Source organism: Microcaecilia unicolor, chromosome 9 (assembly GCF_901765095.1).
Source record: "Microcaecilia unicolor chromosome 9, aMicUni1.1, whole genome shotgun sequence".
Taxonomy (NCBI): Eukaryota; Metazoa; Chordata; class Amphibia; order Gymnophiona; family Siphonopidae; genus Microcaecilia; species Microcaecilia unicolor.
Genome location: NC_044039.1, coordinates 124,052,525 through 124,069,075, shown reverse-complemented (window position 1 = coordinate 124,069,075; position 16,551 = coordinate 124,052,525). Strand labels below are relative to the sequence as shown.

The 16,551-nt window shown below is 46.6% G+C and overlaps 1 protein-coding gene across 1 annotated transcript in view; it reads right to left on the bottom strand.

The window, feature by feature from the left end:
- Positions 1–16,551, bottom strand: part of RAD51B (RAD51 paralog B) — a 1,398,038-nt gene that overhangs the window by 1,341,988 nt on the left and 39,499 nt on the right. Inside the window, exon 5 of the mRNA XM_030213870.1 lies at positions 15,947–16,083. Within this exon, the coding sequence (XP_030069730.1) occupies positions 15,947–16,083 (137 nt within the window). The remainder of the gene's footprint in view (positions 1–15,946; positions 16,084–16,551) is intronic.

Sequence of the window (16,551 nt, the reverse complement as noted above, 5' to 3'; positions counted from 1 at the left end):
TTAGGTCTATATTATAAGGTCTCAGCCCAACTTCTAGAAACAGGTTACAAGGTACTTTATTTATTTATTTAAAAGATGTACCGCTGGTATGCGGAAGAATGATAAATTTAGGAAACAGTGTGGACAAGAGGGGTCCTTCCTACACATGTGGTGGGGATGCACCCAAATTAATGCTTTATGGAAGGTCATGGGGGGAGTTAATTAAGGGGTTAACGAAGAATCAAACAGATGTGACCCTAGAGTGTTGTCTACTCCATTTGATTAATATACATAGGCAAGGCAAGACAAAACATCTGGTTTATTTTACTGTGCCTATTAGCCACCAAACATTGTATTGCTTACTGCTAGAGACAGCCCATCATTTCCACAAACTCTGAAGTGACATAAATGCCGTTGGCTATCTACCAGATAGAATGAATCACTGCGCTCTAGACTCAAACCATAGGTGCCTTCCAAGATTTTTGGAGTCTCATTCTTAGTTGGTGGCAAGCACCTCCGTTACAATGATGCTGAAAAATTATATACAGAGACTTTTTTCTTACTTAGTTGTCTGTAGAGTAGAGGGGTGGGCGGGCGGGATCTGATAACTACATTTTGATATTGATGATTTTTTTGTAGGTATGGGATATTAATAAATAAATAAATATTATAGGGAGGAGGTTGTGTTCTTTTTGTATTGTTTATTCATAATAAAATGAATAATTAAAAAAGGGTAGGGGCAAGCAGAGACCCTTGGGAACCACATATGTGATTTAGAACAGCAGGAACTCCTGCTGATACTTTGTGGGCTCTTTTGTATTTTCGGATGACAAATGTGTTATGATAAGTGCCTTTAATATGATGCCAATAGAGAATACAGCTACACAGCTTGTGGTTAGAGGCAGAAATTATTCATGGCAGTCGCCTCCCTTGCACAAGAGGGGGTATGAAGTGTCTGGGCTGCACAGACTTGCAGCTAAATTTCCACAGTGCTCAAAGCAAAAAGAAAAGCCAGAAAGTCCAAAGAAAAGCCCAAGAAAGAGCCCCAGAGAAAGCCTTTTCAAAACTACCAGTGCATAGCTACAATTATACTTTTATTCTGTCTGGCCCAAACAGGGCAGGACCTGGCCAAGATAACCAATCAGAACATGTGCATGAACATAGAACCTGGCCAGGGTAACAGGTGCATGTGCACAGAAAGGAATGTTTCCCAGTCACTAACTGATAAGGGAGGTGAAAGCTCTTTAGTGACACCCTTTAGAAAGAGGAACTCAATACTACAGCAGTGTAAACATGGACATGTAAATAGTATCAAAGAAGAAAAACAGACAAGGGTCAAAATAAAGATTAAATGACGGCTTTGGATGCTCAAGGAACCTTCAAGTGCGCCCAATTTGCAGTAACAGAAGCAAGTCAGTTTTTTTTCATTCACTTCTAAGAAACTGGGATCACAGATGTGTGCCCTTTGTATCATATAGTAGGATAATCAGGCCTAGGACTACATATTGCAAAAAATGTCTGTCAGGATGTATGATAGGCCTTCTCCTAGGAACCCAGAAAGATTCACCTAAAGTGTTTCTAGCTTTATTGATTATCATATTATCAATTCATTTCTACTGTTACATATAAGGAATAAGGCAAACCACAATTACTAACAATCAGCTTTTGTTGGGCACATAAGCAACAACACTAATGCTATTCAGATGATCTTCTTTTGCCATTCTTGACAATAATACATTTGTTGTGTGTCAGTTCATCGTGGCCTTGTGAAGAGAGTTGCATTCACAGCTCCCATTGCACGTGGAAACTTCTGTCTCGCACTTTCAACGGTTAATTTCAGTTCATCTCTTCTGCAGCAGCATGAGGTAGATGTTTCAGGTTATCAACAGTATCAGCCCAGATGCTGACTATCAGATAGCTGTGGTCAGTATTCTTGCAGGACAGGTTTACTGTTCATCAGTGATGTGACATCCTCTGGGTAAGAACAGCAGTATCTGGACCATACCTGCTAGGAGTGGGAAAGCGCGGGCTACAAATGTAACAAAATAAAAATATAAAGCTCCCTTTCCTGGGTTCATGTCACGGTTGTGCCCAGGTTCCTTGCTTACAGACACCTCAGCCCCCGGTGGTTAAACCTGGCGGGTGCTGGGAACTGATGGCTTACCGTTTCCCATGTTCCAGAAGATATGCTGGTCCGGTCCGGTCCGGATCTTCCAGCCTTCCAGAGTGTTTTGGGAGTTTTTTGAAACCAAGCAGTACCCGTACTTAGTGAACTCCCTTGTAGGTTGCCTTTATTAACCACCTGGGTAGGTCTCTAGTTTGCCTTGCAACAGAGGTCCTCAGAGGTGTTTCCTTTGGTGAGAGTTGTTGCAGTGCGCCTGTGCTATTTTTTCCCTTTTTTGTCTTTGACCCTGCTTGTCTCCTGGATTATTCTCCTGCCTGCTGCCTGCCCAGACCCAGCTTGTTGTTGGATTATTCTCCTGCCTGCCCAGACCCGGCTTGTTTCTGGACTATTCGTCTGCCTGCTGCCTACTTGGGACCCCAGTTGGATGGTTGACAACCACCAGTGGGATTGTTTCCCACAAGATACTCAGGGTTTGAGAGGGCATTTTCTGTTGTAAGCCCTATTTGCTGAGTTTATTCAGGCATTCAGCCAGTTCTTCTTATCTTGCCTGGCAGGCAATGTGGATGACCAAGGTGATCTCAATCAGCTGCCCATGTTGCATGGGCTGCCCGGTGAAATGACTTCCTGCCAAATCTGCACACTGTTCTCTGGAAAATATCCACCTGATGGACACCAAATGATTTAGAACAGCAGTGATTCCTGCTGATACCTTATAGGTTCTTTTGTATTTTCTTATGACAAATGTGCATAAACTACAGACTCACACACACTCACCCAGGAAACAGATATGATAAATATATTTAATATGATGCCAACAGAAAATACAGCTACATAGCTTCTGGTTTCAGGCAGAAGATATTCATGGCAGTGTCTCCCTTGCACAGGGAAGGGGAACGAAGGGTCTGGACCAGTATTCCCTCTAAGGTAAGCGTGAGTGACTGCTCATATAAACTGGGAGCGTTGTTCACGTCAGGTCAGTAATCACTCACTGGTCCCAAGAAACCTTATATTCAGTGCGGGGGTAGACAGTTTCAATTAGAATACACTCTCTGTTGGTTAATATCCCACTTTCTCTGCCACTAATAATTTTTAAATCTTGCTCCACTCTCATTGATCTACCAGACCATCACAATACTCTTTTTGATATTCTAATTACTATTGTTCAACAAATGATTTTGGCAAATTGGAAAAATTCATCGCTCCTGCATGAGCACTTTTGGTGGCAGTCTATTCTCCTTTATCACACATATGAACTGGCATTGATGAATTTTCTGGATCATTTATTAAAAGACATTCAATCTTGTCCCCTTTTAATGACTATCAGGTGAATTTTCGAAAGAGAAGGATGACCATCTTCCGACACAAATCGGGAGATGGGCGTCATTCTCTCAGGGTCGCCCAAATCGGCATAATCGAGTGGGGAATATAGCTATTTTCAAAACAGAAAAATGTCGATCTTGTTTTTTGAAAATAAGTTTTTATGCTCTGTGCGTTTATCTTTTTGGGCCATTTTTGATTTAAAAGAAACAAAAAACGTCCAAGTGAAAAACGCACAAAATCAAGCCATTGATATGTAGGAGGAGCAAGCATTCTTAATAGACTGGCCACACAGATATTATAGAAAAGCAATGGGGCGGTACTGGAAGTCATGTGTCCCCAGTTGAAATCGAAGATACTTCCTGTAACCTGGAAGTATCAAAATGTGAGTGTAAGCATCCTTTAAATCCAGAGAGAATTGCCAATCATTTTCTTTAATCATGCGGAGAAGGGTGCCCAGGGAAAACATCCTAAACTTTTCTTTGACCAGGAATTTGTTCAGGGCCCTTAGGTCTAGGATGGGATGCATCCCCTCTATTTTCTTGGGCGCAAGGAAGTACCTGAAATAGAATCTCTGCCCTTCTTCCCCTGGGGTTTCTGCCAGGCACTTGTGAACTGGAAAAGGGTATTTGGCCAGATGGACCATAGGGCTGACCCAGTACGGCTATTCTTATGGTGAAATGGGTTCGACCGCATGGGCCCTTAGAAGGGAGGTGAGTTCCTCTGCAAGTACCTGCTTGTGCTGAGAGTTGAAGTACGACACTCTCGGTGGGCAATTTGGTGGTCTTTGACCCACTTAATGCACATCCACTCCCAGTGTCCAAGACAGACCTCTCAACCATACGGACCAATGCACCTGATGCTGATACAACTCCCGACGTCAATGTTGATATCGACGCCAAGGTTTCAGATCAGGCTCCAAAATTTTTTTCTCTTTGAGCCTCTCTGGCTAGCTGGGATATTTTCTTCATACATAGGTAAAGAGCGCAGCTGGAAGGGATACATTCAGGCCCCAAACACTGAAAACACCAAGAATGAGTGTCTTTGCCAGAGATGGTCCTATATGAACTGGCTACAGTGCTTATAGCCCCTGGGAACCTTTGGTGACATGGAAGGGAGAACAGCAGTGGCCAAATCAAACGGCTCAATGCTGACTGAAAAAAGGAACAAGCACCAGAAAAATAGAGCCTGACCAAAGCTCAAGCCTAAGAGGGCCTACTGAGTGTGGTAAAAATAAAGGAAACATAAAAGTGGGAAAAACCGAACTAAAACTATAAAAGAAGGGAGAGGAAATTTTTCAGAAGAAAATAAAACAAAAATCGGGGGGGGGGGGGGGGGGGGGGGGGGACTCTTTAGGGAAGGCACAAAAAAAGCTCGAAAACCAACACACGCACCAGACACTGTGAGGAATTCAGGACAATGCTTTCTCTCCTCATGGCAAATAAAGAGACTGCTGGTCCAGTGCTTTCACGGCAGGTGGGAAGGCACTCACACATGCGTGGTGGGGATGCTGGGGGTGCTCTTAAAGGTAAAATTATGTATAATCATACCTGATAATTTTCTTTCCATTAATCATAGCTGATCAATCCATAGACTGGTGGGTTGTGTCCATCTACCAGCAGGTGGAGATAGAGAGCAAACTTTTGCCTCCCTATATGTGGTCATGTGCTGCCGGAAACTCCTCAGTATGTCGATATCAAAGCTCTATCCGCAGGACTCAGCACTTAGAGAATTACACCCACGAAGGGACACTCTGCCCAGCTCACCACCGCCGAAACGGGGGAGGGGAATTAACCCAGCTCATCCCCACACAAGTGGGGGAGGGGAATCCGTCCAGCTCATCCCCGCGGAGCGGGGGAGGGACACCACACCCGCCGATGCGGGGGATCTGGCTTATCCTGCAACCGCAACCGCGGGAGGAGCTGACTGACCCTAACACCGCCGAAGCGGGAGGGGTACAAAGCTGCCCTACAGCCGCACGAAGCGGGAGGGAGTGCCGGCAGAATTTATGTCTCAATCCAGCCCCGTAAAACGGAGGGGAGAGGAATGCAGCAGCTCACTGTAACACAAACTCGTCTCAACTCTTGAAGAATCCAAGTGAAAGAAGAACTTGAACACGAAGTCCTCCTGAAGTAACTGAAGGCTAAACTTGAACCTAAAATTCAACCAGAATATAAACAGTACAGATATCTGGGAGGGGCTATGGATTGATCAGCTATGATTAATGGAAAGAAAATTATCAGGTATGATGATACATAATTTTACCTTCCATATCATCAAGCTGATCAATCCATAGACTGGTGGGATGTACCGAAGCAGTACTCACCCAGGGCGGGACATAGAAATCCCTGACCTCAACACTGAAGCTCCAAACCGGGCCTCCGCCCGTGCAGCCACAGTCAAACGGTAATGCTTGGAGAATGTATGAGCCGAAGCCCAAGTTGCCGCCTTGCATATCTCTTCCAAGGAGACGGATCCGGCCTCTGCCATCGAGGCCGCCTGAGCTCTCGTGGAGTGAGCCTTCAGCTGGATAGGCGGCACCTTCCCCGCGGCCACATAAGCCGCTGCAATGGCTTCCTTGACCCATCTTGCCCCTGTAGGCTTAGCAGCCTGCAGACCCTTACGAGGACCTGCAAACAGGACAAACAGATGATCCGATTTCCGGAAATCATTGGTCACTTCCAAGTATCTGATGATGACTCGTCTCACATCCAGATATTTAAGAGCAGAGTACTCCTCTGGGTAGTCCTCCCTACGAAAGGAAGGGAGACAGAGCTGCTGATTCACATGGAAGCGAGAACCAATCTTGGGCAGGAAGGAAGGCACTGTGCGAATAGTCACTCCTGCCTCAGTGAACTGCAGAAAAGGCTCTCGACATGAGAGCGCCTGGAGCTCGGAAACTCTTCTGGCTGAAGTGATAGCCACCAAAAAGACTGCTTTCAACGTCAGGTCTTTCAGAGATGCCCTCGACATGGGTTCCAAAGGCGGCTTCTGCAATGCTCTTAGCACCAGGTTGAGATTCCACGCAGGCACCACTGAGTGCAGAGGAGGGCGCAGGTGATTAACTCCCTTGAGAAAGCGCACCACATCTGGCTGCGAAGCCAGGGAAACACCCTTCAGGCGGCCCCTGAAGCAAGCCAGAGCCGCTACCTGGACTTTAAGGGAACTGAGCGACAGGCCTTTCTCCAGACCTTCTTGCAGGAACGCCAACACTGAAGAAATTGGAGCAGTGAAGGGAGAAAGTGAGCCTGCTTCACACCATGCTGCAAAGATACGCCAAACCCTGGCGTAAGCAGTAGAAGTAGAGCGCTTCCTCGCTCTCAGCATAGTGGCGATGACCTTGTCTGAGAAGCCCTTCTTCCTCAGACGCTGCCGCTCAATAGCCAGGCCGTAAGACCAAAGGGAGAGGGATCCTCCATCACCACGGGACCCTGATGTAACAGGCCCTGCTCCACTGACAGCCGCAGAGGATCGTCGACTGAGAGCCTGAACAAGTCCGCATACCAGGGACGTCTGGGCCAATCCGGACCCACCAGGATTACCCTGCCGGGATGCTTTGCCACCCGGTCTAGCACCCTGCCCAACATGGGCCAGGGCGGGAACACATAGAGGAGCTCTTGTGTCGGCCACTGTTGGAGAAGAGCATCTACTCTCAGGGATCGAGGGTCCCGTCCTCTGCTGAAAAAGCGCGGCACTTGGCCATTGGCCGATGACGCCATCAGATCTAGGCTCGGCTGGCCCCAGCGCTTCGTGATGTCCAAGAACGCCTGAGCAGATAGTTGCCACTCTCCGGGCTCCAAGGTATGGCGACTGAGAAAGTCCGCCTTGACATTCATGACTCCGGCAATGTGGGCCGCTGAAAGCTGCTCCAGGTTCGCTTCCGCCCACTGGCAAAGACTCATAGCCTCCTTGGCTAGAGGGGCGCTCTTGGTACCTCCCTGGCGGTTGATATAGGCCACAGCCGTGGCATTGTCCGACAGGACCCGTACAGGCTTCAACACCAGTACCGGGATGAACTCCAATAACACCAACCGAATGGCTCTGAGTTCCAGGAGGTTGATAGACCACTTGCCTCTGCAGGAGACTAGAGCCCCTGCGCTGTCCTTCCCAAGCAGTGGGCTCCCCAGCCCATCAAAGAGGCGTCTGTCGTGACGACAATCCACTCCGGGGTCACCAGAGGCAATCCTGCAGACAACTTGTCTGTCTGCGTCCACCAGCTCAGCGCCTTGCGCACTGCTGGGTCCACGGGAAGGCGCACAGCATAATCCTCCGACATCGGAGTCCAGCGCAGCAGCAGAGATAGCTGTAGTGGTCTCATATGAGCCCTGGCCCAGGGCACTACTTCCATCGTGGCCGTCATAGAGCCCAACAGCTGCACGTAGTCCCAAGCCCGAATAGGAGAGGCTACTAGGAACTAGTCCACCTGAGCCTGAAGCTTGACAATCCGATTGTCTGGCAGGAACACTCTGCCCACTTGGGTGTCGAATCGAACTTCCAGATACACCAGGGACTGAGTCGGGCGCAGCTGGCTCTTCTTCCAGTTGATGATCCATCCCAGGGAGCTCAAAAGAGCAATTACCCGGTCCATAGCTTTGCCGCACTCTGCATAAGAGGGGGCTCGGATCAACCAGTCGTCCAGATAAGGATGGACTTGTACTCCTTCCTTTAGCAGGAAGGCCGCTATGACCCCCATTACTTTGGAAAAGGTCCGCGGAGCAGTAGCCAACCCGAAAGGGAGGGCTCTGAACTGGAAGTGTCGTCTCAGGACTGTAAAACGCAGAAAGCGTTGGAGAGGAGGCCAGATGGGAATATGCAGGTACGCTTCCTTGATGTCCAAGGAAGCCAAGAACTCTCCTGCCTTCACTGCCGCTATAACAGAGCGGAGAGTCTCCATGCGAAAGTGCCTCACTTTCCAGGCCCGATTGACCCCTTTGAGGTCGAGGATAGGCCGGACAGAACCTCCTTTCTTTGGAACCACAAAGTAAATGGAGTAACGTCCCTTGCCAATCTGATTTTTTGGCACCGGAACGACCGCACCCAGGCGGATCAGGTTGTCCAAGGTCTGCTGCACTACCACAGCTTGACCGGAGACTTGCAGGGAGAGAGTACAAACCCGTCTCTTAAGGGTTGGCAGAACTCTAGCTTGTAGCCGTCTCTGATGACTTCCAGCACCCACGCGTCTGAAGTTATAGTGGTCCACTCGCCCAGAAACGAGGACAGCCGTCCTCCAATCTGCACTGGGGCGTGGACCAAGGCCCCGTCATTGGGTACGAGACCCTGGGGGAGGACCGGAGGGAGCACCTCCGGGACGGCGGTCTCTGCGAAAGGAATGCTGCTTGGGGGAGAAATTCCTCTTGAAGGAAGAGGGGGCAGAGGAACCCGACTTGCCCGGGCGGTACCGATGGGCTTCCTGCAACCGTCCTCTGGAGGTATCGGGACGAGTACTAACCCGAGCCCTGACCTCTGGTAATTTCTTGCCCTTAGACGTGCCGAGATCGGTCACGATTTTGTCCAGCTCGACCCCAAAGAGCAGCTTGCCTTTAAAAGGCAATCTAGCCAGGCGGGATTTAGAGGCGTGGTCAGCAGACCAATGTTTCAGCCAAAGCCACCGCCGCGCAGAGACTGTCTGAGCCATGCCTTTAGCTGAGGCTCTCAAGACATCATACAGCAAGTCTGCCAAATAGGCTAAGCCCGATTCCAGGGCCGGCCAATCAGCCCTCAAGGAATGATCCGAGGGGGAAGCCCGCTGCACCATAGTCCGGCACGCCCTGGCCACATAGGAGCCGCAAACTGAGGCCTGCAAACTTAAAGCAGCTGCCTCAAAGGACGACCTTAAGGCCGCCTCCAATCTTCTGTCTTGGGCGTCCTTTAGGGCCGTGCCACCTTCCACCGGCAACGCCATTTTCTTAGTCACCGCAGTGATTAAAGAATCCACGGTAGGCCACAGATAGGCCTCACGTTCACTCACAGCCAAAGGATAGAGGCGGGACATAGCCCTAGCCACTTTAAGGCTCGTTTCCGGGACATCCCATTGAGCCGCAATTAAGGTGTGCATGGCATCATGCACGTGGAAGGTTCTAGGCGGGCGCTTCGTCCCCAGCATAATGGCAGAGCCAACAGGGGCTGAGGGAGAGACGTCCTCCGGAGAGGAAATCTTCAAAGTGTCCATGGCCTGTAACAACAGGTTGGGCAAATCCTCTGGGCTAAAAAGCCGCGCTGCAGAGGGGTCATCCGCTCCAGCCGAGCGGGGATCTATCTCCTCCAAGGAATCCGCAAAGGATCGTTGGGAGACCTCAGACACGCTGCCCTCATCTACATCGGAGGAGACAAAAGTCCTCCAAGGCCTGGAAATCAACCCGAGGGCGTTTACCTCTGGGAACCTCAACCTCTTTATCAGAAGAGGGAGCAGGGGCAGCGTTTTGCATGAGGAAAGCCTGATGCAGCAGCAAAACAAACTCGGGGGAGAAACCCCCCAGACTGTGCACTTCCGCAGCCTGGGCAACAGCCCTAGACGCACTCTCAACCGGCGCTCGCAATAGCGGGGGAGAGACATGCTGCACATCCAAAATGGCGTCTGGCGCGAAACTCCGTGAAGGAGCCGCGCGGGAAGAACGGCGCTTAACTTTAGCCGCTTTTGTGCCGTCGCCCAAATTAAGGGCGTTCATGGCATTAATGTCTCCAACCTCAAGGGCGGCCCTGAAGAAGCCGTCCGAGCCGCGTGGCCGGCCAAGATGGCGGAGGCGAGGAGCGGGGGATGGGCGTTTATGGCGGGAAAAAACCGCCACGCCGGAGGAACGACCGGGACATTCATCGGTCACTAAACTATCACCCATCAAGGGCGAATCAGGTTGTAAAACCCCCGCATCCCCTCTAGAAGCGCTCCAGCGATCCGGGGAGCGACCCTTTGCGCCCTCGCCCTCCGACACCATTGCCACGAGGAGAAGAATCGGGGAACCCCCTGCCCGCTATAAAAAGGTAAAATTACCTGCTTGCCGCTCCGAGCTGTAACGAACTGGTGTCCCAGTGAGTAGCTGCAATGAACGTTTAAAGAAACGTCGAATTAAACGCCTTTAAAGACGTTTAAAAATATATTTTTTTTTTTTTTTAAACGGAGCCAGCGGGAGGGGGGAGAAAAGGAGGGACCTGGCACCACCAGGTTTGCACTTGCTCAAAAGAGCCCTCAACCCCAGGCCTCAACAAAACCTAAGGATTAGGCTTGGAGGCCTAGCCAGAGCTGCTGCTGTGTGTGACCACCACCTGCTGAGATAGAGAACATACTGAGGAGTTTCCGGCAGCACATGACCACATATAGGGAGGCAAAAGTTTGCTCTCTATCTCCACCTGCTGGTAGATGGACACAACCCACCAGTCTATGGATTGATCAGCTTGATGATATGGAAGCTGTATTAGCTTTATTCAAGCATTGCACCAGACGACGAGAATAACATCACCCACTTGTGAGTATATGGCTTGCTTGTCCTCAAAGAAATGATATTACAATGAAATAAAGTTTATATATTAGAAAATAATTTGAGAAATGTATTGCTTTTGATTGTAATTTTTCAGAGCTTATAGTTCTCATATTCAATAACACCAAGGAGCTTTTTTATTCTGGATGTGGGTCAGGCTGGTATAATGTCCCGCAGTATAGACCAGTGTCTGGACTCCTTTACCCTATTGTAGGAAGAATCTATATCATGCTTGTCTTTAATCAGTTTTATAACTAAACATATAACGGGAAACGTCTCAATGCTACTTTCTCGTTACTCCTGCACAGTTTGGGTAAGAATAAAAAACTGGTAATCATAATTTTTTTTACACGCTCTCAAAAACGTCCTGTCTCAGAGGATATTTAACTACATCTGCATTGACTTGGGAACTAAACATACCACACTTGTAATGAAGTCATTGTTAAAATGGCTCTCCCAGTTGTCACTCTGTGCTTGTAATTCCTGGAACTGGAGAGTAGTAATCTCCTGTGGGTTTAGCAGAGGGCTGCTGACTGCAAGCTCTAATTATACCCAGTAGGCCTCATTGGTTCAACATTCACTAAATCATGCTGCTCTGTTCCAAATGTCCATAATACATGAAGCTGTCATAGAGCCCGTATCCCCTTCTGGTTTCACTTTCAGGAGAGAGGGAGGGGGACAGCAACCACTGGGGGATTAAGGAGGTATCGTGCATTAATCCCTCCAGTGGTTAGCTGCTCAATCAGAACACCTTTTGTACCCCAAATGTGACTGAAACAAGTCTAACTAAGGACGTCCTTTTTAGACATGGAAGTTTCTTTCCCTTCGATAATTGTTGTTGGATGTCCTGCTTTTGGGCCCTCCCTACACATGCCCACAGCACTCCTGCTTGCTATTTGGATGTACGGCAGTGTTGGATGTCCAAATCCTGCCTTTGCAAAATTGGGATTCGGACATTTCAAGCACATGGACATCATTTTTGGCATTTGGGGACATCCATATGTTTCAAAAATAAGTGCCATAGGCACCTAATATTATATTATCACAAAATTTGCGGCAATTGTAGCTAAAATGCTGCTGCATACATTCACACTAGCTCAGGAGCTGATGTAAATCTATGCAGCTGAGGTACCTGTGTAGGTGAGTATTTTATAACCTACATATGTACTTCAAGACCCCGCCTACATTCTGCACCAACTCCTCTCCCAAACAAACATTCCCTCTAACTGCATACAAGTGCACACCTTCTCTTCACTGTGTACTTTATTCTGTGGGGTAATTTTATAAGAAATATTTACATGTCAATAAGGTTTATGCATAAACAATCCATAATAAAATTACCCCAAGTGTATACTTATGATGTACACGTGTATTTTATAAAACACATACCTACATTACAACTCCACCCTTGCTTAACCCAAACCATGTCCCCAGGAACGTTTACATATGGTGCACATGTAAGTACATGCCATCTTGTGGACTATGCATTCATAAACACACATACCGTTGAACAATTTATAAAAGGCCTTTTTGTACATAAAGCATGATATATGTATGAGAAAATCTTTATAGAATTATCCCCTTAAAAGCAGTTCCCATCTTGGCAAAGAACAGTATAAAAAACATACCCATCACATTACCTCTATAACCCCTCCAAAAACCATTAAGGCCTTAACAGGTCTCCATTCATTGATAGCCCCAAATCTCCATTCAAGCAGCTATCCCCACACAAAACAAATCCCCCAACCCTCTCCTCTATTCTATCTCACTCAACCATCCAGTCTGCTCCTGCTCTCACACACAAGACTACAGCAAGAAGGAGCAGCACCCTCCCAGCTAGAGCAATTGCCTCTGTTTTAAAAAGTTAAACTGCGATTAAACCAACCACCAGGCTCATGTTTTGTCAAGGCAAGATTTACACTATTTCTATTCTAGTCTTTACCAAACACTTCAGGACCTGGAGTTCTTGGGAGTAACATAAAACAGTCTATGGATGGAGTACAGAATTTCCTTTTGTGGGGCTATATCCAAGGCCTTCAACAGATCTGCATTTCAAATCTCTACCTGCTCTGTTATATTATATCAGTCTCTCATCTATTAGGGAATATTCTAGAGCTGTTAAGCAGGTTTTCAGGAATCTGTCATGTCTAATTTTGGATGAACTTCAGGATTCTTGTAGGGTCTACCTCTGAGGTCACTTTGAGGACTTTATAACACTTTCATGGACTAACCATTCACTAATAATCTTTACTCTGGCAGCCTTGTGTTCTGGAATGTTAACCTCAATAAAGACAAGGGTGTTTCCAGTTTCATGGGCTGGAGACTTAATGACCTGAGTGAAATCTAGTGCTGTCATAATGGTGAGGAAGTTTTCGGTAAGATGTTGGGCCGAAGTTTTGCACGGGGCGAAGTTTCGCTAGGGCCGAACTTATCCCTAAAAGATCTAAGTTCTGTTCAACTACAATATCATGAATCAATAGTGATTATTTCTTTACTGATCTGGCATTCATCAAGCCTACGTCTAACATTGTGCTGAGTGGGTAAAATTCAAAGGAGCTATTTTAATGTCAACAAACCTTTTTGTAAGGAAAGAAAATAAAAGTAACAGAAAAAGAAGACTGCTTTGTTTCTCAAAAGTTACATAAGTACATAAGTAATGCCACATTGGGAAAAGACCAAGGGTCCATTGAGCCCAGCATCCTGTCCACGACAGCGGCCAATCCAGGCCAAGGGCACCTGGCAAGCTTCCCAAACGTACAAACATTCTATACATGTTATTCCTGGAATTGAGGATTTTTCCCAAGTCCATTTAGTAGCGGTTTATGGACTTGTCCTTTAGGAAACCGTCTAACCCCCTTTTAAACTCTGCCAAGATAACCGCCTTCACCACGTTCTCTGGCAACGAATTCCAGAGTTTAATTATACGTTGGGGGAAGAAAAATTTTCTCCGGTTTGTTTTAAATTTACTACACTGTAGTTTCATCGCATGCCCCCTAGTCCTAGTATTTTTGGAAAGTGTGAACAGACGCTTCACATCCACCTGTTCCATTCCACTCATTATTTTATATACCTCTATCATGTCTCCCCTCAGCCGTCTCTTCTCCAAGCTGAAAAGCCCTAGCCTCCTTAGTCTTTCTTCATAGGGAAGTCGTCCTTCGCTGCACCTTTTCCAATTCCACTATATCTTTCTTGAGATGCGGCGACCAGAATTGAACACAATACTCAAGGTGCGGTCGCACCATGGAGCGATATAACGGCATTATAACATCCTCACACCTGTTTTCCATACCTTTCCTAATAATACCCAACATTCTATTCGCTTTCCGAGCCGCAGCAGCACACTGAGCAGAAGGTTTCAGTGTATTATCGACGACGACACCCAGATCCCTTTCTTGGTCCGTAACTCCTAACGTGGAACCTTGCATGACGTAGCTATAATTCGGGTTCTTTTTTCCCCACATGCATCACCTTGCACTTGCTCACATTAAACGTCATCTGCCATTTAGCCGCCCAGTCTCCCAGTCTCGTAAGGTCCTTCTGTAATTTTTCACAATCCTGTCACGAGTTAACGACTTTGAATAACTTTGTGTCATCAGCAAATTTAATTACCTCGCTAGTTACTCCCATCTCTAAATCATTTATAAATATATTAAAAAGCAGTGGTCCTAGCACAGACCCCCGAGGAACCCCACTAACTATCCTTCTCCATTACTGAATAGGTATGGAAAAAAAGAGATTAGCCTTTATAAACTACAAGAGATCACAAAAAGAGGAAAACCATTAACAAAATTTGGAAAATCTAAGAGAAACTGGTAAAGTTGTCAGGAAAGCAAAGATGTATATGGGTGAAGGAGAGGAATATGTAGAAGCTGATAAGGGATAAGGTGACTTGCTTAACAAATATTTCTGTTCTGTGTTCCTAGGTGAAGGGCCAGGAGTAGGACTGCAGAAGACAAATACAGATAGGAATGGAAGTAGGGTAAGCTAGCAATGGGGCTGGATGGCATACATCCAAAGGTACTGAAGCAACTTAGGGAAGTTCTGGCAGCTCCACTGTCTGACTTTTTCAATGTTTCACAGGAGTTGGAGGGTCCTAGAGGACTGCAGAAGAGCAGATGTGGTCCCTCTCCACAAAAGCAAAGTACAGAGGAGGTTGGGAACTACAGGCCAGTTAGTCTGACCTCTGTGGTAAGTAAGTTAATGGAAACATTTTAAACACAGGTAATAGTGAGGTTTCTTGAATCCAACAGATTGCAAGACCCAAGGCAGAGTTGTTTTATAAAAGGCAGGTCTTGTCAGGCATATCTGATTAATTTCTTTGACAGTTTGATTGAGGGAGAGTGCTAGATGTGGTGTACCTAGATTTTAGCAAAGCCTTCAACACAGTTCTGCATATATGACATAAATGAACTGAGTTTTGGATGAGTAGAAGGTAACCAAGTGGTAAATGGAGCTCACTCTGAGGAAAGGCATGTTATCAGTGTTGTGCTACAAGAATCGGTTCTCAGGCCGGATCTTTTTATACTTATAAAAACCTTGTGCTGACACTGTAAGTAGTATATTATGCCATACTTTGTATTGTCTGAATATCTTTACTGCTTTGTCTATTGCTCATGTTTGATTTATTCTTACTGTACACCGCCTTGAGTGAATTCCTACAAAAGGCAGTAAATAAATCCAAATAAATAAATAAAATAATAAATATTGAAAGAAGCAATGTGAAACAGAGATCAAGTGTTTATTTCAGTAGGATTTAGTGTAGTAGAGCCCTGGATTATTCGTATTCGAATTTAAATCACTATTCAGTTGAATATAATGTATTTGTGGTACTATTCAGTGTCAAATCGAATTGAATATGAATATTCAGTACAGCCCTAATAAGAATAAATGTTAAAATGGCTTCTTTTTCTCCAAACACCCGCCCCCCCCCCCCCCCCCCCCCACACACACACACACGAACACATTCTGTAAAGTAATAAAAGTACAGGTTTGATATTTTATAACATTTCAATCATGAATCTGAGTATCATTAATAGATTTCTTCAGTTTCTATTACCTTTCAGCACTGAACGCAGACTCCGTGTCAATGAAAACAACAGCCCCATTCAGTCCTCTCATGCTTGAAGGTAATGTGGCTAGCAAGCTCATCAAAATGCAGAACTGTGTTTTGCCACATCCTGAAGGGCCTGTTACCTGAAGTGAGACAGCAGTTTTACTAGATAGAAGCAGCAGGGACACCACACAAAATAGCAAAGTAACTCACCTGTAGTAGGTGTTCTCCAAAGACAGCAGGCTAAGTATTCTCACATCTGGGTGATGTCATCTGACGGAGCCCAGCGAGGATGCTGATTAGCAACATTAATGTAGACATTTTTACCATTGCCCCACCTCACATACGCTTGTATCTTCCTGCCCGACGCACAAGCACGGGCCCCTGAGTCATGTAAAACAGCTAAAGAATACAACTCCAAGGGGAGGTGGGAGGATATGTAAGAATACTTGGCCTGCTGTCCTTGGAGGACACCTGCTACAGGTGAGTAACTTTGCTTTCACAAAAGACAAGCAGACCAGTTGTATTCTCACATCTAGGAATCCCTACCTACCAGGCTCACTGAAAACAATAATGCTAGGATAATAGGGACTCGAAACATCAAGGCCTAA